Source organism: Papilio machaon, chromosome 29 (genome assembly GCF_912999745.1).
Source record: "Papilio machaon chromosome 29, ilPapMach1.1, whole genome shotgun sequence".
NCBI lineage: Eukaryota > Metazoa > Arthropoda > Insecta > Lepidoptera > Papilionidae > Papilio > Papilio machaon.
Window position 1 is genome coordinate 2,652,012 of NC_060014.1, and position 24,806 is coordinate 2,676,817.

General features: G+C 33.4%; 1 protein-coding gene across 3 annotated transcripts; it reads left to right on the forward strand.

The window, feature by feature from the left end:
• Positions 1 to 11,564: 11,564 nt before the first annotated feature.
• LOC106717082 lies at positions 11,565 to 23,259 on the forward strand. 3 transcript variants are annotated; one of them, XM_045685369.1, is made up of 8 exons: positions 11,565 to 11,614; positions 12,990 to 13,091; positions 13,882 to 13,992; positions 14,481 to 14,570; positions 14,873 to 15,063; positions 16,456 to 16,548; positions 17,210 to 17,350; positions 22,513 to 23,259. In XM_045685369.1, the coding sequence occupies exons 2-8, from the start codon at positions 13,007 to 13,009 to the stop codon at positions 22,609 to 22,611; spliced, it is 810 nt and encodes a 269-aa protein (XP_045541325.1). In that variant the 5' UTR covers positions 11,565 to 11,614; positions 12,990 to 13,006; the 3' UTR covers positions 22,612 to 23,259. The 3 variants fall into 3 exon arrangements, with proteins under 3 accessions (XP_045541325.1, XP_045541327.1, XP_045541326.1); XM_045685370.1 differs by having other exon boundaries at positions 11,568 to 11,614; positions 13,002 to 13,091; XM_045685371.1 differs by lacking the exon at positions 16,456 to 16,548.
• Positions 23,260 to 24,806: the final 1,547 nt, after the last annotated feature.

Here is a 24,806-nt window from a genome sequence, read left to right on the forward strand (position 1 = left end):
GAATTCTTAAAAACTAAACCTAAATTATGTCCCTCCTGCTTGTGCGTACGATCATCTCAGGTATTTGTAAGATATCGACAGAGATAAATATATATTTCAACTTGAGGACAAACTTATAGGTTTTCCCATTCAAAACATTATAGCCTACTACATTCTGAAGATGAAAAACCTTCGCTCAATGCGGCAGAGGTTCTCCTGCTCACCGTCACAAGAGACAGCTAGCGACCCTACCTTACTGAGCGCAGAGTTATTTAACTTGCAATATTAAAGAAATCCTTTCCTCTAAGAAAAAAAGATAAAAAAAAAAAATGTATGTAATTAATAAAAAAAACTTTTTTCGTTTTTATCACGATAATTCTGTTTTATTTTTGCCTGTCCCATTATTACTTTCTATTGCGGTTGAATTCGATGATGGCCTGTCGGTTTATCTTATTTATTTCTCATATCCTGTTTAGCAAATCCAGGGAAGAATCACACCTAATGAAGTCAGGTTCAAGGTCAATTTAACAGTAAAAAAAAACTTGAGAGGTGTGTTGGGACACCCGGATGGAACGAAGTTCCTTTCTATTAATTAGTGAAGGAACCAATGTTTATTCTATGAATAAAAAACTTAAGTCTTCACAAGAAGTACATTTTATTTCTATGAATTTTCGTTATATATTGTCACGTCGTTACCATGGTGAAGTAGCGCTCATTCGTCGTTAACATACTTACTATAGCAAAAAGTGTCGTGACAACTTTTCGTAAGATTTTTTTCCGTCTAGCCCCCTTTCACAACGCGCGATAAGGAACTTCGTTCCAAAAACTATAATAATTTTAATTAAACCTCTTGGTAGTGGGTCTACCTACCACGCACTGGCAAAGATATCGTTGGAGGTGAATATCGACCCGCCGCTACTTCTAATGAAGGTTTATGGATTTACTTACCATTGCCAAGGTGTTAATAATAATTAGACTTTACTTACCAACATCCTTATTAGATTGAACCGCTTCGATAGCGATATTATCTGGACACAGATAAATTATATTTGACGAAAGCATAGACAACAAGTACATTTAGTAGTTTGTTTAGAAGACTTGAAATATTTATTTCTGTGGTTCTTCTATCTGGCAACTTTTCTTTTAAAACTTACATACAATATCTTAGTACTATTATAAATTTCGCATTTATAATGGCTGTATGGATCTCGTTTAAATTTGGCATAGATGTAGAACACAGTCTGGAAGAACATAAAGGCTACCTATCATTCACATTTATTCCAAAATGGTTCAACACATCGTATTGAAATCTGGCTCAGATATAAAACATAGTCTCGAATAACACACGAGATATTTTACCCTTTTTTTTCTTTCTCTCTTTTGAATTCTTCGCAGACAAAATTTCGGACAAAAGCTAGTCAGATATAAAATAAGTCTACTTCCTTGCAGATTTAAAATATTAATAATTTCAGGGGTCAATCAATTCATATATATATATTCTGAATATAAATATTCTGGCCTGGGGTGCGCTTCAATAGGCTTCTTTATTACGTACGTTATTTTCTAAAGTACGCAAAGTATGTATTTCCATATATTTCCGTATTACGGCCAAGTTTTTTTTTTCCTATTCGGGCTATAAAAATAATTTTAACACGATAAAGAACTTACTTATATTTTCTGTGATATCTTTTGCCTTTGAGAAAAGATTTGCTGAAAAGAAAATACAAGACATCTTTACTACTATAAAAAAGCGTTCTTTTTTGGCCGACCTAAAAAAGAAGGAGGTTATGTACACTCTTCTTTATTATGTAGGACGTTAACAATCAAAGCATATTTTTGAGTAATACTTTATTTTAATTAAAAGCCCTATACTTACGACACTTTTTAGGATATACATTTTCGCGTAATTAAACTTAACTTAGGGTGTTAGTAATTGCAAGCCAATAGCAGCAACGATGGTTGCCTTGGTGGCAATTCTCAACCAATGACGAAGCCGTCCGTTAACATTTGAGCAATTGAATTTTGACACTTCACGTCCTAATATATAGATAATTTATTATTAACAACGTATTTTAATTTACTTACCTCTTCTGACTTTATCAATAAAGTCCTCCACTTGGTCTGTGAAAATTGTACAACGAATTGTCAAAAAAAAATTATTAACCGTTGGTTTCTGAGATCATTGTCTTTGTATAAAACACATCCCTATCGTTATCTTTGACAAATAGACCAATGACGATAATTTTTAAAACAAAAAAAAAATAAAAAAAAAAAAATAATAGAATGAAACGCATTAGAAAAGGAGGGGGATATAAAAATTAAAGGAAAAATAATTTACGGGCGATCTGATCTCTCTTTAAGGTTTTTTTCATTTTTTATTATTTTAAACAGCTTCTACACTGGTCTAAAAGCAGAATACTGATATGTTTTAAACGGACATATTGGTCTCAGAAACCCACTGATGAAGTTTAAACTGATATTAATAGTTGAGAAAGTATGAGACAAACTTACCGTTAATTTTCGATAAAAACTTCATTGCTAAATCCGCTGTAACATAAAAAATATTTTGTAGCATTTACTCGTATGTAACCAAGGTTTAGAGCATGTGAAAGAGGAAGACCGAAGTAAGTGAATTCAGATATCACGGCTGATAAAAGTGTCATATGCAAGCATCTTGCGAGTAGCTTGCGCGCTGAGCATTCGCCAGATGTCGACTCTAAAGTACGGCTGATCTTCCGATCAGATGTTTTGCGCAGTCTAACAAAGCAATTAGAATCTATGTTCGATTGCACGTACAGCCAAGAATTTCGAAGCACGCAAATTTTTTTTTTTTTTTTTTATTTTTTTATAAGAGAAGGGGGCAAACGAGCATCGGGAACACCAAGATGTTCATCGACGCCCATGGACATCTACAATACCAGAGGAATCGCAGATGCGTTGCCGGCCTTTGAGATGGTGATACGCTCGCTTCGATTTTCGATAAAGTATTACGTAACGCCATCAATATAAAAAATGATAAAATGAGTACGAGATTTCTCGTTGTACTTTCGAACGGTAGGTGCATTGTACAAATCTAATAAGAATTTTGTCGGTGTCGATATGTTTATCGTTGGTTCTTGAGAACATAATCTATGTAGAAAACATACTGTCAGCACTCTCATTATCATTACCAAAACAGAGATAACTTTTATATAGGTATTTTAATCTCAGAAACCAACGATTATTAGCAAAAATTCTTGCTAGACCCCCTGTTAAATAGGCTCAATTTTTGAGCGTCTTTTAATTAATACATAATATATAACTTACATATCTTTTCGTTAAAATCGGTTGCTTTTTTAAGACCTTCAGCTGGAAAAAAAAATTGTAAATTAAATATTTTTTATGTATGTACTAATATTATAAATACTAATGTTTAGATGGATGTTTGTTTGAAGATACCTCCGGAACGACTCAATGAATCTTGATGAAATTTGACATAGATGTAGAATATAGTCTTGAAGAACACATAAGCTACTTATTGAGTTTTTTTTTAATCAGCGCGGACGAATCCGCGGGCTACAGCTGGTCATAAATTGAAAGTTTTAAGACGATATTAAGGACACTTACTAATAGCATTCGCCACGTCATTGTCATCTGAAAAAAGACAAGATGACCATCATCTCTATTTGTATGAGAACAGAGAATATAAGAGAGATGCACAACTTTAAACTTTCGTGGTTTTTACTAATATACTGTTCGTAAGAAACTGCGTCGACACCAAAAAATAACATCGAGTGCGAACTTAATGTGCAGTGAGAACGCGGACAGTAGTAGTGGTCGCCGAATTAGAAAGAAGGTAGAGCGATACGACTATCTTTAACATTTTTCACACTACCGCACAACACCAGTCAACCCGTGATCATGGCGCATGAAACTGTGCCGAAATATCGGGAGCTTAAACAGCCTAATCGTGGTAAGAATTCCGTTTCTTACGAACAGTATATGAGATGTCAAACTGTCGGTGCGGTTGCAATGTGATGAACCTCCCGAGTGGCATGTTATTAAAAATACACTTTTTTAAAAAAAAAAACCTACCATCCGATTTACCAGGGCTGTAAAACGCTACTGTGACCTGATGAAGAAAGTATTACGTTAATATAAAACACATTTGTAACAGACAGGGTCGGCGTTAGGGTTTGCGGTTGGACGACCCACCAGGGCGTTGCACAGAAAGGGGTGCCACAGGTCTGCGAATTACACAGACTCACATAAACCTGTAAACACCATGAAAGGCACAGTTAAAATGCACAGGGCGGTAGAAGAGCTAGAACCGTTACTGCCCGAGGTAGGGTTGGGGAGAGGGGAGGTATGGAAAAGGAAACATGCTCTTCGAATACGGGTATATTTCTTTTCATATATCTTGGCGGCTCAAGGTCTTCGGCACGCTGAATAATGCCCTCCTTCCACATCCCACTACGCACCTCTACTTGACATTGCGTATAGCGCAACGACTCACGCGAAGTTCAGAGCGACCAAGACATTTGAAAACTATAAAACTTACTATTTTGCCTTACCAGTGAAGAAGAAACAAGTGATTTTTGTAAAGATTCTACCAGAACTAAAATGGTTATCTATGGTCTACATACTCTTTAAATATAAAACTTACCACAAGGAAGAAGAAAAGATATTTCATATTGTCGATAAAAAATTACTGATGAATAAAAAAATATTCGACTCAACCACAGAGCGAAGTATTCGTTTTTGTAAATGTCTTAAAACAAAACATGTCTTTTATAATATAACCTCATAATTATAGACGTATAAATTACAGCATAAACTGTTCGCGTGATTCACGATTTTTTTTTTAATTATTCGCGTAATTTTATAGATGCTATAAAGCCAAAAATTTTTAATTATTCAAAGAAAATGTTTTAAAGAAGAAAGAAAGAAAGAAACTCGTTTATTACCACACAAATACAAGAGAAAAAAAATAAGAAAGAGAAAAAAAAAAGTTTTGTCTGCTTTTACTTCGCTTTGTAACTGTATACATGTAGGGGGCGGCTCGTATTAAAAACTTCATTTTATCGTCGTCAATTTTCATTATTTTTTACTTATTTCCCACTCCATATTCTTCTCTAATTCTAAAAGTCAAACAATAAATAAAAAAAACTTGAGAGGTGTGTTGGGACACCCGGATGGAACGAAGTTCCTTTCGATTAATTAGTGAAGGAACCAATGTTTATTCTATGAATAAAAAACTTAAGTCTTCACAAGAAGTACATTTTATTTCTATGAATTTTCGTTATATATTGTCACGTGGTTGCCATGGTGAAGTAGCGCTCATTCGTCGTTAACATACTTACTATAGCAAAAAGTGTCGTGACAACTTTTCCTAAGAATTTTTTCCGTCTAGCCCCCTTTCACAACGCGCGATAAGGAACTTCGTTCCAAAAAGAATCAATATATATGAGTTCCTAATTACGTGACGTCATAGTTAATGCTGTGACGTACACAGGTTATAGCAAAGGTCGCCAGCTTTCGACTCTGCTTTGGCGTCGTGTTTAGAAGCGTATTTTGAAATTGCCATAACTTTGTTAAACGCGACAGAAACAAAACTTCTTTCTATATACGACGATAATTCATTGGAAAGGACAATAACTATATTTGATAAATAATGTAAGAAACGTACAGAGACTGCACAAATATGCAATTTAATAAATTATGAATACTGTAATTTTTGTTTACTTAATTGATAAGTAGGTGTATTATTTTGCAAAATATTTATTCAGATGTATGATTAAAAACAATTTAAAACAAAGGTTATATGAACACAGATGTTTTTAGTTGCATAAAATGTATATGGTTTTGCGAATTCTAAAAAATAAATACGTTTTCATTGCAATCGTCTAATATTTAACATGGGATATCAATTATTCCTACTTAAAGAAAAAAAAAATATTTCACGGATCGTAAATAAATGACAGCAGCCAAAAAAGTGACAGAAAAAATGGCGGCAAATCTAAGGCGAGGTCGCGTTCCGTTCCGCTTCCTAATTTGAATGTTATGTGACACGCGCGGTTTTAGATTGCATTTTTGTTGATGATTTTAGCGTTCCTTTACACGGTACATAAAACGGTTTTAGGTGTGATATTTTTAATGATGTATTTGGACTTTTACTTGTCAAATTATGCTTATGTAAATCTAATTAAATAATGTTAATTTTATATTAAAATTCAAGAATTCATTGATTGTAAATTAAAATGAAAAGTTTTGATGAGATTTTAGTGTATTTTAAAATATGTTCTTAACTGACTCTTTAATTTTTTTTACTTGGACTGAGTCGTATACGACATAAAAAAAACTTGAGAGGTGTGTTGGGACACCCGGATGGAACGAAGTTCCTTTCGATTAATTAGTGAAGGAACCAATGTTTATTCTATGAATAAAAAACTTAAGTCTTCACAAGAAGTACATTTTATTTCTATGAATTTTCGTTATATATTGTCACGTGGTTGCCATGGTGAAGTAGCGCTCATTCGTCGTTAACATACTTACTATTGCAAAAAGTGTCGTGACAACTTTTCGTAAGAATTTTTTCCGTCTAGCCCCCTTTCACAATGCGCGATAAGGAACTTCGTTCCAATTAGACCAAGAATATTATACATATTTCAATAGCTACTTAATTTTTTTAATATTGATACGGAACCTTGAGCACTAAACAGCAATATTGTGATAATTGGGAATGTATGGGCGTCAGTTTACGAGTCCCCAGTGTAACGGCGTGTGCTCACACAATTAAAGTGTTTATTTATGACCTTTACGCACTTTTACAAACATTAGTCTTTTAAATAGTTTGTCGAAAAAAAGTTAAAAAAAAAACAAAGAATTAGAAGATTGTTTGGCGTACCTTGATCTTTTTGGAAATTAAAAAGTTAAATGACTCCGTTCATGCGGAATTAAAAACAAACTTTATAAATGGCTTATGTGTTCTTCCAGACTATGTTCCACATATGCATCAAATTTCATCAAGATCCGTTGAACCGTTCCGGAGAAACCTTGAAACAAACATTCATCCATCCATCTAAGCTTTCTTATTTATAATATTAGTAAAATAACATATTAAAAGGTCAAACTGACAGAACTAGTAATTAATGAATACATTAAATTTGCTAGATTAACTGTACTCGGAATCATTAAGTAGTCTTTCTTAATACATTTAGTGCCAGAAATTTACACTGAGCGTCTCCCTTAGTGACACTTTAAAGTTTTGGAATGCGACAATAAATACAACAAAGTATACCAATCGAATAACTTAAAATTCGGTCAAGTCGTTTAGTTACAGTGCATAATGGAACGGACGATCTTAAGAAATAACCTTTCTCTCAGTTGAGCAAAAATGATTGAAAGACTTTTTACTAAAAATAGCTATCATTGTGGAAATTTTAATATAATTTAAAACATTATAACCCATGGAAATAATATGGCTGTGAGAAATTAATGTAACCTTTTATTCCATACAGAAATATCGTAAATCTACATTTTAGGTTATCAATTCAAGTATCAAGTGTATTAGAGGGGCGTATTTATTGAGTCTGGTAAAACTGTTACTGGTAACGGGATAGTTAACTACAGTTTAAAATTTAACAAGGACCCGCAATTATATATTTTGCATGAGTGACCCGGTTGTACTGGTGTAATACCACCGGGCTGCAGTCCTCATTTTAGTACTATTCCCCTTCAAATTCTTTTGTTATAAGGAAGGGATGATAAAGGGAGGTGGATTTGGCAGACTGGGACGCATAGGAAACAACCATCATTCTGTGCATTCCATCCTTTGTCGATTAAAGGTATACCTACGCATCTGCAAATGCATGGGCAACGGTCGCTTTGCTATTTTTTCGAATTCAAGTTGCCGCTTGCTCGTTTGCCACTTTATAACCTTAAAAAAACTAAAAGCAAAATCTTTAATAATTCTATTTTGCAACTAAAATGTTTATTCTCTAAAATCAAATGATAATGATGATAGTGTTATCTAAATTTATTTAGTCCGTCTTTTATAATTTCCAAGAATTAAGAGTTAAACTATCGTTAAGTTTATAGTTAATACAGACTCTCCCCTGTGACATTTCAATTATCAAAATGGCGTAACGCTGTCAAAACATTTGGAGGGAAAATACAATGGCGCGAAATCTATTCGATTGCGGTTTTGTGTTACGTTGATAATAATGTAATTATACGATAAACTTGGGGTCTGTTAATGGTTTTATTATATAATTATAATCAACATTAGATAAGGTTGCTTGATATTTTTATTTGAATAAGATTAACAGAATTATTTGTTGTAAAAATTTAATAAAATTAAATTTAGATCTATACCAATAAAGACATAAATAAAAGAGTAAAGTTTTTTTTTGTTTGTATTGAATAAATTATGAACTTCTAAACTACTGAAACGATATGAAAAATTATTTCAATGTTGGCTAGCTACACAATCCCCGAATGATATAGGCTAGGCTAACTCCAATATATTTTATTCCTAGATTTTTTTTTGATTCAGCGTCTACGAAACTATGATTATCTAAACAATTCTATGAAAACATATTGTTATTCCTCTCATACATTTTGAAATAACAGAGAGAATGCGAATGGATTTTTTATATTGTAAGGTGGTAAACGAGCAATTCATCGCTGCCCAAAATTGTTGATGCATTGCCTACCTTTAATCGACGGAGGAGTGGACGCACAGAAAGACGATATTTTCCCTTCATATGCACCTCCTCCTCCGTCAAATCAACTTCTCCTTCTCATCCTTTGCTTATAATAAAAGGGTGGAAAAGGAAAGATGGCTAAAATAAGGCTTCCGGCACGCAATAAACAACCGATACCGTAACAGTCGCATTTTACGGGTAGCATTTTACCCATTTGCTCTTTTCGTTTTATAGAGATTTTTTTTTATATATTACTTATGTTGAGCGTCGGTGACTCTGGGGTCAAGCACTTGACTTGCAATCTACAGGTCCTGGGTTCGAATCCCGCCATGTACCAATGTGTTTTTCGATTTACCTACATATGTACATTTATCCGACGTTCTTACGGTGAAGGATAACATCGTGATGCTGCACATATCTGAGAAGAAATTTAATGATATGTGTGTAGCCAACCAACTCGCACTGTGCCAGCGTGGTTGACTATGGCCTAATCACCCCTAACTTAGGGTAGGCTCCGAGACCCTCAGTGGGGACATAGGTATAGTGAGCTGATGATGATTACTTATGTTCAATTAAATTAGGAATTAAAAAAAATGAAACCGTTAAATGATTTAATTTTAACAATCGTCAATATTTAAAAATAACATCTACAAATAATTGTCAGATTGTTACTGTAAGCGACTGCAGCGCTGTTTGCAGAGTTTCACACTATGCTGGTCGCCTTGCTTTTCGCTTTAGCTAATGCTAAAGCGTTGCCTCCTTTACCTGAAGCAATGCTTGCCGCTTCACTTTCAGCGCTGCTATAGGCATTGTAATACGGATTGGATTCAGGTTTATCTGTGCAACTAGGTTGTTCTGTTGTTTCTGGACTTGTGCAGGGTTCGGTTGTTGTTGGTGTTGATGTTGTCGTTGGTTTTGTTGTTGTTGTCGTTGGTTTTGTTGTTGTTGTCGTTGGTTTTGTTGTTGTTGTCGATGGTTTTGTTGTTGTTGTCGTTGGTTTTGTTGTTGTCGTCATTGGTTTTGTTGTTGTCGTCGTTGGGTTTGTTGTTGTTGTCGTCGGTTTTTTTGTTGTTGGTGATGTTGTTGTTGTATCCGTGCAAGCTGTTGGTTTCTTCGTTGTTGTTGTGGTCGTTTTTATAAGATTAATGCAATCTGTTTGAGATATTTTTTTTTTATTTACCAAAAATATTGAAAGTCATGTATATTTTTAAATAATTCAAAATTTCACAATAATTGTTTAAACATTTTCAATAACATTTTAATTAATTAAGTAATTTAAAAATAAACAATAGTTTACTTACTTGGCTGTACTACAGCAACTAGTGCCTAGAAATAAAAGAAAAAAATAAAAAACTGTCATAGACTATAAAAACGAAAATTGAAATTAAAAATTAAATTGACATAGACTGACATCTGAAGTATTACAAATAGGTAAAAAATAAATATCTTTTGACAAAAAAAAATATTGAAATTACTTACCAAAGCCAGCAATATTAAAATAATTTTATCCATGATGTACTTTATGCTTTTGATATAATATTATAAAGTTAAAACCGTATTTATATACAAAATTTTAACAATACATTTTTCCAAAAGCTGTACAAATAATGATGCATTTCATAAGGCAATTGTGATAATTGTTGGAATAACGGTGGGTTTTTATTGCGTAAATATATGCATATATATTTCGTCTCATTTTTGTAAAAGAGAATGAATGAGACACATGTATCAATGGAAGCACACGTCAAAGTAAAAATTAATTATTTGTTGAAACATTTCTTATAGTGTAAATAATTGTAACTTGCACCAATGTTACTAATATTATAAATACGAATGTATGGATGGATGGATGGATATTTGTTAGAAGATATCTCCAGAACGACTGCATAGATCTCGCTGAAATTTGTCACAGATGTGGAACATAGTCTGGAAGAACAAAACGGCTACTAATTACGTTTTTTTTTTTTAATTCCGCGCGGACGGAGTCGCGGACGACAGCTTGTAAAATGTAAACGAAAGAAAACACATTTTTAAACAAAAGATGTAGTGTGTTTATGATTTGGAAGGTGAAATAAAGAACAATAATAGGTATGTGATCATAAATAAATAAAAAATACAAACACTAGCAATTGCCTGCGACTTTGTCAGTACGAAATTTAAAAAAGTAGCCTGTAATATATCCGCGTGGATCAGATACCTTCCAGATAAAGTCCCATTAAAATCGGTGCAGCCGTTCCGGTATTCGAAAACAGTACCCAGGGCTTATAGGTTAAAATTTTTAACCACTGCGTCACCAACGTAGAAGACTTAATCAAATTAAAACAAATCTCTGCGTTCTTTACTAATACTGTAAGAGGAAAAGAGAAAGCCGTATCCAATCTAAATGGGCGGAGACAAACGCAAGCGTATCCCGATTCGTCGGAAGTCTTATATCGTGTAATAAGGTCTTATGTAATCGAAAGATACGACTCTTAAAAAATTTTAATTCTAATACCAAAATGATAAATTTTTGTAAGATTTTTTTTCCACAAAACATAGATAAAGTTTTTTTTTTTAAATTTCAGAGTTATAATTTTAGATCGAAGTCAGACAGATATTCTGTGATGTCGTTTAAGTCATTTTGTTATTACGATAAGGCGTTCCCGTAACCCCGCCTTTTATTTCCAATCCAGGGTTTTTAGCTCGAATATGGATTTAGTTACGAAAAGTCAGGACACCAGACGGTTGTTAACAATATTAGTAACAAATATTTAAAAAAAAAGTGTTTCGGTTGACAGTTACATCTATTTTGTGTTGACAAAAGAGGTTTTTAATGTTTTGATAACTTTTTTGTTTATCGCTAAATTAAAAGCAGTGTTTTTTTCATTAAAAAAATGAAATAAGTTGTGCTGTAATGGGTTATTTGTGAATTATTTACTCAATTGTGTGTAATTTTAAAACTACCCTTGGTAAGTAATATTTATAAAGCTACAAGCTGTCGCCCGCGACTCCATCCGTGCGGAATTAAATTTAAAAAAACTTAATAAGTATTCTTATGTGTTCGTGCAGACTATGTTCTTCATCTGTGACAAATTGCATCAAGATCCATTGAGCCGTTCCGCAGATACCTTCAAAAAAGCATCTATCTAAACATTCGCATTTATAATATTAGTAAGATATATTTACTTTTATTAATATTAAAATAATGTTTTAATTACTTTTGATTAAATCATTACTATGTATTATTTGTGAAAGAACTATCAAAATCGATTCATTACTTTTTAAGATATTCAAAAAAAATATAATAATTTCGCTTTAAAAAAATTGGCAAAAATTAAAAACTAATATTATTTTACCTAACGGCAATAGTAAGTACTTATCTCACTCGAATTATATCGTAATTTCGAATATATTTTTAATCTATATTATTCTGGCATAATAACACTGCCTTGTTCTTATTTATGTTTAAGACACTTTTACACATCTATAAAATCAGTACTGTATTATCTGTGGTCAAATTGACTATCAGAATTGTCAAGGTCAGTTTTTATTACTCCTTACGTCTAAGGTATTTGATACAATGATAAGATATTTGTTAAACACGTGTTGCACACGTTTTGACCGACAGACGAGTCAAATGTTTATATTGACAATGTGGAAGCAAGGAACGTAAACATATTGTATACGTGGTCATAATGTTCCAAACTGATTTTAATCCTTTAATGATTAAACTCGAAATACTGTTAAACCATAAAGACGAATTAATAACCTCTTCATTTTAAAAGTCACTTATAATATACCGAATGTCTAAACGGACTCCTTTTAATGGTATATTTTAGTTTTTAATTTGTATTATATTATTTAAAGTTTTTAGTTTTATGTTCTAGTGTAATTTATATTTAATTTAAATAACAATTTCATTATATTAATGTTTCTCGGTCTACTTACATCTTCGGTACTTTGTATGTGCCTCTTATGCGTCCATTTAATAAGGATTTCTAGATAACTCTATTTTTACCTCTGAAAAAATTAAGTTTATAATATTACATATAAAATTCATAATATATTAGAAACTAGCTGTCGCCCGCGACTCCATCCGCGCGGAACTAAAAACTAACTTAAGTGTGCTTCCGGACTATGTACATCTATGCCTAATTTCGTCTAGATCCATTGAGCTTCTGCAGATACCTTCTAACAAACATCCATCCATCTAAATATTCGCATTTATAATATTAGTAATATAATCACTGAATTTTGATTGCAAATGTCTTTTTGTTTTCATTAAATTTCTCTGAAACAATCTGTTCATTTAATTAATTTAAGTTTTTTTATTTGAACAACCAGTCAATTCACCAGGTCCGATGTCGAGTTACGGCAGCATGTCGCCGTCAGACGAAGGCTTCGATAGATATGAACCGCCTTTCTACTGTCAACCTACACATCAAGGTATGTACTAGATTAGTGATTTATAACTTCAAACTTTCCTGGTTTTTACTAATATACTGTTCGTAAGAAACGGGATTCTTACCACGATCATATCTTTAACATTTTTCACACTACCGCACAACACCAGTCAACCCGTGAACATGGCGCATGCAACTGTGCCGAAATATCGGGAGCTCAAACAGCCTAATCGTGGTAAGAATCCCGTTTCTTCCGAACAGTATATTAGATTAGTGATTGCCTAGTTAGTTCAGGACCCATGGGGTTCACGGAACACCTGGCGGTGAAACAAAATTGATGAAACAAGTCGAAGAAATTCAATAGCATTTTTACTGAAACTACAAAGATTTTAAAAAGGACGATGTGAAAATAAATCTAAACGACTGGCGCAAAAATATTGTTATATCTGTTTTTGTGAAGAGAATGAAAGGGGACGAATGATACATCGATTTGGGTGACGAATTTGACAGATAGATTTTGTCTCTTTTTTCAACTAACTAGTACCGGAGGCCTAATTTTAGTTCCCTTTCCAATAGAGAAAATGATGGGAAGGGGAAGTGGATTTGGCGTAAGAGGGGACGCATAGGAAGGAGAAATATCCTCTTTCTGTGCGTCCCCTTCTCCGTTAATTAAAGGTAGGCAACACATCTGCATTTGCGGATGTCTATGGGTAACGGTCGCCTCGCTATTGCGGCGAATCCAGGTGGCAATTTGCTAGTTTGCCACCTTTTAATTTAAAAAAAATAATAGTTACTTAAGATTTGTGTTGTGATGTACTTCTCTGTTCAATTAGGTAGTCCAATGGATGGAGGTGTGTACTGGGCCAACTCCAATGGAGAAACTCACGAGTATGACACCCAGGATGTTTACCATGACACTAATAATTACATCGGTAGAGGATACGGTGAGTATTTCTTTGTTACAGCTTCACCAGGCTTGAGGTGGCCGGGTGCAGATGCTGCTTAACCTAAACCTCGTTTAAGAGTTACTAGGCTCGACGGCTTAGATGTCTAGGCTCAGGCCGATACTTTGTTATTATTACCGGATTGGGAGGACGACGAACTTTTAGGTTGCTTCGGTGGAGTGACTGGGCTCAAGGGCCCCCGAGAGAAGACCTCTGCTTGGGCTATCACTCATTACTCGTTTACAATCCGATTTAGGAGTGCCCGAGAGGGCCGAACCTGGGCTTGATCGTTTATTATCTGGTTGCTATTATTAATACATCTAACTTTCCTAGACGGTGAATAGTAAAGTTTGTCGAAATAAACTTAATTTTGTCCCGTCTGTTATCTGTTGTATATCTACTCTTTGATTTAAAACACATTTCACAGATTAAATATCTTTTTTAATCAAGTCCAAAGATTAGATTTTTTATTGTTTTCTACCTAACAGGTTACGAGGATATGCAGATAGCTGGGAACGAGCCATACGATACGTATCACCATAATGTTATGCACCACAGCTTCGCACCCAATAACCCTGGTGAGTACTATAATTATATGGTTGTTACTTCATGTGATGACGTCATCTTTAGAAGACTCATTATTGCGACCAAACGCTACCTTTCGTGTTCTTATAAAAAATTACTTAAAAAAGAAACAAGAGAGAATTTTAGTTAGGTACTGTGAATTTCAACTGGCGAAAAACCTGCACAAAACTATGTTGGTATCTCTGTCTGTAAGAGAGAGAAATGACATTTTTTTGTACTAATTATTTGCAATGATAACTTATTCAGCAGTAAAATCAATTATTTAAATGTTCCTTCTTAAACAATTTATTCTCAGGTCTGGATTGTGAGATGCAATCTCTACCTCTCCGTTACGAACGACCGACTCCCTCTTCTTTCGTGAGAGTTGTCAAGAGGAGAACGACAGCAAATAAGAAAGAGAGAAGACGAACGCAGAGTATTAACACCGCTTTCACCGATCTCAGAGAATGTATACCAAATGTACCTCCTGATACGAAACTATCTAAGGTAAGTTAGAAAACAAGTAATAGTTAATATAAATATTAATATGTCGGACTGACTGTAAGACTATGACACTCTTAGATATAATACGAATCGATTGACACCTCACACTTTAAAATCGGTCAAGTCATTTTAGTCACAATAAGTCACGAACTTAGACGCGAAATAGTTACACTTCTGTCGGTCGAGCAATAAATTTGAATCACGTATTTTATATGTCGATACATCATCCATCTTTGCAGGGCTTTGATCATTTAATTTTTGACACAATCCTTCCTTTAAAATTAATAAGTATGTTCTGAAATAAAACGCTAATGATTACGGTTGAAGTTTGAGATTTTCCATAACATACTATCGACGCTTTTTATATTATGGCTAGAATTAAATTTATAGGCTTCGGTAAATATGTAGTTATTTATTACAAATGCGAATGTTTGGGTGGATATTAGAACGAAGTTCCTTATCGCGCGTTGTGAAAGGGGGCTAGACGGAAAAAAATCTTACGAAAAGTTGTCACGACACTTTTTGCTATGTCACCATGGCAACGACGTGACAATATATAACGAAAATTCATAGAAATAAAATGTACTTCTTGTGAAGACTTAAGTTTTTTATGCATAGAATAAACATTGGTTCCTTCACTAATTAATTGAAAGGAACTTCGTTCCATCCGGGTGTCCCAACACACCTCTCAGGTTTTTTTTTGTTAGTAAATATCTCCAGAACGGCTGTATGGATTACGATGGAATTTCGTATAGATGTAGAACACAGTCTGAAAGAACACATAGGCTACCTATTCGGATTCGGTTCGTTTGATTAACATATTTACTTGGTAAGTCCGCAACGGTTTGACGAAATTTAGCACGAGCTGAAGTAGCGGACAAAAGCTAGTGTTTCAATATCTGAAATAACTATGGAAAGTACTTTTTAGAATAGTTAACTTGCATTTTATAGTCTTTATTTTATATTCAAACTATAACGTGTTAAAATACGTACTTTTATTAGCCGACTTCAAAAAGAAGGAGGTTATCAATTCGACTGAATTTTTTTTTTCTGTGTGTTACTGCGAATCTCCGCCCCTGGTGGTCCGATTTTGATAAAAATTATTTTAATCGAAAGGAAGTGCTTGTAGATGGGTCCCATTTTTTTTTAAATAACTATAAGACTAGTAGATTTTGAATATAGCTTCAAAATTTGTTGCGAAAATTAGGGACATTTTTGCTTTCAGCGCTTACGTAGGCTAAACTATAAGACCTACATAAAAATGATGTATGGCGAATTGTAGCTCTTTAAATGTGCTAAATAAAAGTCCGCGATAGCATATATCTATCTTTTATAGTTTTCTCAGAATAACCATTTTAATATATGCTGTCTCATTTCAACTTGTACTTGTACCAGATGGTGCGAAAGAGATCGCAGAGCATCAACACTGCGTTCTCAAACCTCAGGGATCGTATACCAAGCGTTCTACCCGATACAAAGATGACCAAGGTCAGTGATACCCTAAAACATGTTGATGATTCTATTTTATGTCTAGTCTATGGTAGAATTAAAAAGTGTTGATATGTCAAAACATCTTGAAGGGTCTTACTTCTATTTTCAATCTAATCTATGACAAACAATTGGTTTTGTTGTTTAGAAAAATGTTTTTCTCGCTTCCATCTTCTCTCTATTCTATGATATTTCAACAACATGATTATTTCGTACGTTTTTTCTTATAATAATTAATATACTTATATTTCTTTTCTCTTTTTCTTTTGAGACTTTTAACTTGTTAGCAAAATACACGTATAAGTGCCGTTTTTGAAGTGTGAGGTAACATTTGATTCATTCCGGAGTATTACAGTCAGTCCGGTCTTTTAAACACTAGCTTACAGCCGCCATAGATATATAACGTACAGATATCTAAGGGCCTAATACGAATATTTGAGATACGCACCTTCGTAACGTCATCGACAAAATATGTGCTTTGTTTGTTGGTGTACTTTACACCCGATACGCTAAACAAATTCTAATACAATTTTTGTCGATAATTTTACGAAAACGTTCTCATGAATATTCGTGCTAGGTCCTCTAATCCGGAGCACTAAAGTGAGTCGAAAAAAGACGTACTAAATGCCTATATAAATGTAATTTTAACATCTTCCAACAGATTAAAACTTTACGTCTTGCAACATCGTACATCTCCTACTTACTAAAAGTTCTGGAGACCGATGGGGAGCCAGCGGGGGGGTTCCGGGCGGAGTTACACCATACACCACCGAGGCGAAGAACTACAGATCCTAATGCACAGGTAATAAAGGCTATATTACTTTGATTGAAAACTTCTAATAAACCTAAGTCTTACACAGGACCTTAGAACTTACGAAATAGGGTAAATGCTATAGGTGCAGTCACAGAGTGCCGACGGCACATTGTTTAAGCATAGGATTTGTAATCTACTGGTCTGGGTTCCATCCCTAAAGCACCAATGTTTTTTTTTGGCATTTTTAAATTACATACATTGAACGTTCTTCTGGAAAATATCACGATATATAAATATATCTGGTAAGAAATGTTCGTGAATGATAGTTTGAGAGCGTTGGTGACTCAAGGGTTGCACTTGACTTGTAATCTACAAGTCCTGGGTTTGAATTCCAACATGTACCAATATGTTTTTGCATTTTCGATTTACATATGTACATTTATCCGACGTTCTTATGGTAAAGGAAAACATCATGATGCACATATCTGAGAAGAAATTCAAAGATATGTGTGAAGTCAACTCGCACTGTGCCTGTCGACTATGGCCTGGTCACTTCTAACTTAGGGTTGGCTCCGAGCGACATGGTGAGGACGTATAATGAGCTGATTAACATCATCATGTGTTTGTATGAGGTTAGAACAGACTGAGACCTAGTCTTACTTATGGCAGTGGGGGACGTGTTAACTGAGGTCTGGTCTTAGCAGGCACAAGACCAAAGATTACGGACGTCTTACAAGAAACATGAAATAATTCATCACCTATCGAATATAACCATCGAAAAGGGTTACTCTTATGAATCGTATGAGATGTAACTCTTTACGTCAGATGGCTCTATATCCAATTTAAAATGTATACACAAATGCAATGCACTTGAGATGCGTACAGCCGGCGCCAGTCACAGATACAGATAAGAAATAATTTTCCCCTGTGAACTTCACTAATGGATATCCACTTGTTCGAAGCTACCGTTATACAGTATCTAAAAATAAACATGACTTTGTGCTGAATATTACGAATGAAATAACTTATCTACCTTTTACTATAAAAGACCGAAATTCTGTATATACAAAGAGATTCAATTGTAATATGTAGAACAGCTTTTATCAGTGACTTCGTATGTGCGGAATTTAAAAAAAACTTAGTAGTAGGGCTATTCCAATAAGCTATGTTAGTGTCAAATTTCATACAGGCCCGCTTCGTCGTTTTCGCGTTACCTGCTAATAAACATCCATTCATCTGAACTTTCGCATTTATAATGTTAGTATTACGTTGAGAAGTGAAATGTTAGCGTGATATGGGCATGGGAGAACTTTAAGTATGAACGTGGAGGGGTACTCCGGTAGTGGTAGGTTTAGAAAGGGATGAATTGCGAAGAGAATGATGATTTAGACGACAGTAGATAGATTTATTAAGGACAGAAACCTGGTGCGCTGACCTTATGTAAGTGGGACATGGAGAGGGTGATGAAGGTCTTTGGGTATATGTCGTTGTTGAAAGCTTTTACTTTGATCCAACTTAAAAGTATTGATGTTATTGAAAATTAATTCTATCATTATTAGTTCGAATTCTCACCACCGCTATGAACCGCAACCGTTAGCGCCGCAAAATGGCGAAAATCAAATAGGCACAAAATAACACTTCTCATAGCCTGTCCTTTTATAGAGGACATACTCTTTGAAAAAACAGATTATGTTTTAATACAAGTGTCACAACAGTCGAAACCCAAAGTTAAATTAACCTACTATTTATGGTGAAAGTTTGAAAAGTTCTTATCTATATGTTTATTTCGAGAATTTAGCACCATTTCAAGTATTTCTCCTACTTTTCGTAATTTTCATTCAATTTCATCTGATATAGAATTGCTTTCGTTTCGTACGTCAGAGTTCCTGAGACAGTGGTTATAAACATTTGGTCCGGAATACAAAATGTTCTTATGGTTTACTAACCATATTGTACTTTACAAATATAAATCAATTTGCTCAAGATTTTATTTTTCAATTCTTCAAACATATATAAATAAATGTATTTTTAAACTAGTTACTTACAAATAACAATTTTAAATTAAAAAGTCCGTAATTTTGTTAGCAATGAACAAAGATTATCGGTGAGTTTAATTTTATATTATTAAGAAATCTCTTGCAATATTTAATTGAGTAAATTATACAAAATGTTCTCGATCCCTGATCTAGAACATTCCGCCGGGGCCATGTGGCGTTCGCGATTACATTAGCCGAGCGTCTGTACAAGATTAGCGCGTATTTATTGAGTTATTAACAAAGTAATGGCGGGAAATAAAATACAAATACTCGTGTTTGGAATTTATTTCTTGAAACTTTTTTAATTTAATTTCCTTGTGTGAAGGATGTATTCTTTTCAGCCAGTGTTTATGAAAATATTAACTTTTATTTCTCGCTCTATGTCCCCTGATCTCTACTATATGAATAGGTCGTTGTTAGGAGATGACATCTTTTGCTTTGTTCCCACTTAAACGCGCCTGTAGAATTTATACTGTCAGATTATACTATTTCTGTTATTAGTAGGAATCCTCACCATCGCCACCAATCGAGACCGTCAACGCCAAAATGGCGAGAATGAATTTGATACAAAATACAATGACTTATAGCCTATCCATTTATAGAGGTCAGTGTCATTTGTCATGTCACTCACGCCTATGAAGTAACGAGTTTTTTTTTTAATGTAATGTTGTATTTAATTGAGATGTGTCGTAGAGTAGATCTTACGTGCACAAGGAAAAACTATGCACTGTCTAATATTGGTCTTGTAAAAAAAAAACATTATCAAACAATTTAATACGGCGTTTATTTTGTATTAATTAAACTTTTTTTTTTACTATCTATCGCACGATTAATTGTGAAAACGATACTAAATAAAAACTACTTGTTTAATTTTTTTTTTCAACACTATATTTTTTTTATTTTTACTCTTTGTATTTTTTTTAATTATTTTTGTGTATTTTAATTTGAAAATGATAATCATCAATTTATTGAAATATGACGATCGAAAAAAAGATACAAAAACGATCAAACAAAACATATACTGAATTACTCCAAAAATGCTATTAGACACTGTTTAGTTAAACACGTACTTTAACCCTTTGACTGCCGCTGATTGATATTATTGACTTCAACGTGGTTATGTTTCACCATAAATATGTATCACAACAATGCTTTCGGTATAAATACTTCATTATTTATTGGTAAAGATCGTATTTCGCAAGTCTACGCATAATTTTAGCGTCACAGTATAAAAAGGTTGACGTATGTTTAAGCTTAAATGTATTTGAACACTAAGTTGTTTTTTATGGTAAGGCCCTTAGACTTTAAAAATAGAATGATAGAGCTTAGAAATATTTATATGTTTAGCTGTCGCCCGCGACTCCGTTCGCGCGGATTAAAAAAAACATAATAAGTGGCTTATGTGTTCTTCCAGACTACGTTCTATATCTATACCAAATTTCATTAAGATCAATTGAGCTGTTCCGGAGATACCTTCAAACAAACATCCATTTAAATATTCGCATTTATAATATTAGTAAGATAACTTACGGACATGCCCTTGAAAAATAATATTTCTCTTGTTGGTGGCATAAAAAAATACAAAACATGTATCATTTGTTTATCTATTTATAACAAAAAAATACCGTTTCAACAGGAAATTTCCTGTAAAACATTAAAAAAAAACTGTAGCCGTGTAGTCGTAAATTATTATGTTGTAAACAGAGGATACCATCTGATGTTATCCAGTCAGCACGAGCAACTTTTAAACAAAACAGATCAGGTAGACTGACCTACATACATACCTTCATTTGTATCTCATTCCGGTCCAACGCGAAGGAATATCAAATTGTTTTTTTTTGGAACGAAGTTCCTTATCGCGCGTTGTGAAAGGGGGCTAGACGGAAAAAATTCTTACGAAAAGTTGTCACGACACTTTTTGCTATAGTAACCATGGCAATGACGTGACAATATATAACAAAAATTCATAGAAATAAAATGTACTTCTTGTGAAGACTTAAGTTTTTTATTCATAGAATAAACATTGGTTCCTTCACTAATTAATAGAAAGGAACTTCGTTCCATCCGGGTGACCCAACACACCTCTCAAGTTTTTTTTTATTTGATAAAGTGGCAAACGAGCAAACAGCAGAAATAGCGAAGTCAGCGCTGCGCAATAGATATAAACAATTGTAAATGCGTTACCTACCTTTAATAGACGTAAGAGGGTAAGCACAGATAGGCAATATTTTCCCTTCCTATGCGTCCACTTTTCCGTCAAATTCATTTCCTTCTAAGGAATGGATGGAAGGGAAAGAAGACTAAGATTAGGCCTCCGGGCACGCACAGTCATTAAACAAAACATGGAATTGCTTCCACTTCACGCCTGTCTTCTGTGCTATGGATTGAAATTTTGGAAGGTAGACACCTATCTAGAGATTCAAAACCTGGTTCACCCTTACATAAAGTGGGATATGGATAGGTGATATTTCTGAATTTAACCTATTTTATTATATTATTTATTTTATTATATTTATTATATTATCTGAGGATATTGAAACACCTACAAGTATTTCTTTCCATTAACGTAAAATAACTAAAAAGCGGGCTGTCAAATTTACGATCAGACAGGAGCAAGTTTTTTGCCCGCCCAATTTTTTGTCAAAGGCAAAAGCTCAAGCTCCGTTCAGCCACTCGAATACACGTGCTGGCAATCAATGCGCCGACTGTTTCGATACTCGAATGGTGGAAAAAAAAACTTTTTTTTGTTTTCTTTCCCACCAGTTCTATTTGTAACAGATTATTCGTGTTCATTGAGCGTTCCATTTTTAAATGTCTATTTTAACACAACTAATTATGTAAACGATTTTGATGAATCGATTTTTAACTAGTGATCGAATCGATTAATTTGTTCATACTTAGTTTATAATTTTATATCTTACTAATATCTTACTAATATAATAAATGCGAATGATTGGATGGATGGATGGATGTTTTTTTTGAAGGTATCTCAAGAACGGCTAAATGGTACTAGATGAAATTTGGCATAGATGTAGATCATAGTCTGGAAGAACACAGGCTACTTATTGTTCTTTTTTTAACTGCGCACGGACAGAGTCGCGGCGACAGCTAGTATTTACATGTATATATTGCTGCAGTTTTTTATAACTTTTTAATAAATAATTCTTGTTTCAGAACAGTGCATTGGTAGAAAAGAAGGCTAAAGGTAGAACAGGCTGGCCACAACATGTCTGGGCTTTAGAATTGAAGAGCGAACAGAATCTACAGACTTAAATAGTCTAGATTAATTACTATAAGTTTAATTGTTGATAATTAAAGTAAAATGAATACTTAACTGCCTCAGAGTAGCGTTAAAGGATTTCTTATACATATAATCTAAGAGATTTCTATCAAATATACATTAAGGGACTCCCTTAGTTAACGTCTCTGCGTAGACATCGTGAAGAAATAGTTACCACCATTCCAAGAGGCGTCACTTGACCTTTCCATGAATACCAAAAATTATACTATGGATATTTGACCAAAGATTATAGATTTACAATTTATTAGCTTTTGCCCGCGACTCCGTACGCGCGGAATTAAAAAAAAAAAACTTTATAAGTAGCCTATGTGTTCTTCCAGACTATGTTCTACGTCTAATAAATTTCGTCACGATCCGTTGAGCCTGGAAATACCTTCTAACAAACATCCATCCATCTAAACATTTGCATTTATAATATAAGTAAGATCATGTGAACAAGTGAATGAGAGAGAAAAAGGCCTCCGGAATAGTCTATGGTCTGGATGAATTCTCTTAGTGTTGTCATTTACAATAAATAATGACATTTCGAAAATTCTTTATTATACGTCTTTGTATGGAAGACATCTTTAGGTTGTTTATCTATGCTAAAGACCTTCAACATACGCATCAAATAATAATGTACACTCTAAAAATCTTTTATCAATTTCGACTTTGATTTTGTGTTTAGTATACTAATTATATATAAATAAACGCATTTATTGTTATTCTTTTATGATGACAACTTAGTAAAACAACAAAATTTACTACAACAAAAAAAAGTTCGTATTTTTTTTATAAATAACTATTGTAATAGATAAAATTCTAGTCTACTCGAATGTTAATGTTTGTAATGTAATATTTAAATTCAATTTTAATTATGGAATAGAAAAATCGATAAGTGTTCGCTATTAAATTTAATAATGTCATAAAAATAACATCAATATGGCAACACTTATAGATTAGATGTCTAACACATGTTTGATATTTTACATTGAATATGTTAAGTAAATATATAAATAAAATATAGATAAAATCACCTCCAATTAATATATAATCTATTACGACTTGTTTATAACGGTTTTTAATTAAAAAATGTAACCAAACGTCAAGTGTCAAATATGGTTTATAAAAAAAATGGCGCCAACTTGCACAAAACTTTAATGTTTATAATTATTTTAACCAAAGAAATATAAAAAATAACACAGTTTATCGGATGTTTTGTGTTATAGCCTAACCAAATAAAAATCCTAATCTGTAAGCGCTTCCAACAACACTTTAAAATGTTCGCAAAGAAATGAATTCCATATTTTTCCGCGATATAATAAAAGTTTTTATAATCCTGTTAGGCTACAACATGTTATTTATTCACCAACGAACCGATACTGTAATATTTTAAAATGAATTAAGTATTATTAATGTAAATAAATGAAATAAGTAATACATTTTTAAGCGTAAAAACTTATTGTTTTATTGTAAAGAATTCCCGACATCAATTTTTACGATAAAATCTCTCATATTTAAGACTTACTATAGCCTACGAGGAATTAAAAAAACTTAATTAGTAGCCTATGTGTTCTTCCATACTGTGTTCTACATCTGTGCCAAGTTTCATCAAGAACCGTTCAGTCGTTCCGGTGATACCTTCAAACAAACATCCATCCATCCATCTTTCTAAACATTCCCGTTTATGTTAGTGAGATAGTAAGATTACCACCTATGCTGATTGCATTTTAGTGCCCGTTACACTCGGCTAGCTTTTATACATAGGACAAAAAAAGACTAGTCTCTTAGTGGAAAAACACGCTTAGGAGTAAGTTCTCTTTCCGAAGATCCCTCTGTATGTTAGATTCGACAGTGGTAGGACCAATGCAGACGAAATAACTCCAAGATTATTTTATTTTCACTGTCTATTTTCGAAAACTATAAAAACATAGTTTTCCAGTTAAATAAAAAATAAAATAAAATGAAAATAAAAAATAACATTGAGCCTCCAAAAATAGTAGTTTTTACAGCATTCTCTAAACTTTAAACTCTTGAATTACCTAAAACTGTTAATTCATCTTTAAAAAAAAGATAAGAGGTATTTTTGATAACTGGCTGACGCTAACACATTTGATGAATCATTCAAGGAGTAAAATAATAAAAAAATAATCAGCACATTAAAAAAATGTTACAAATGTCTGATGCA

Coding starts and splice junctions, on each gene's coding strand:
- LOC106717082 (XM_045685369.1), top strand. CDS start 13,007: ATGTCGAGTTACGGCAGCATGTCGCCGTCAGACGAAGGCTTCGATAGA. Junction 13,993..14,480: donor TTACATCGGTAGAGGATACG/GTGAGTATTTCT, acceptor TCTACCTAACAG/GTTACGAGGATATGCAGATA. Junction 14,571..14,872: donor CTTCGCACCCAATAACCCTG/GTGAGTACTATA, acceptor ATTTATTCTCAG/GTCTGGATTGTGAGATGCAA.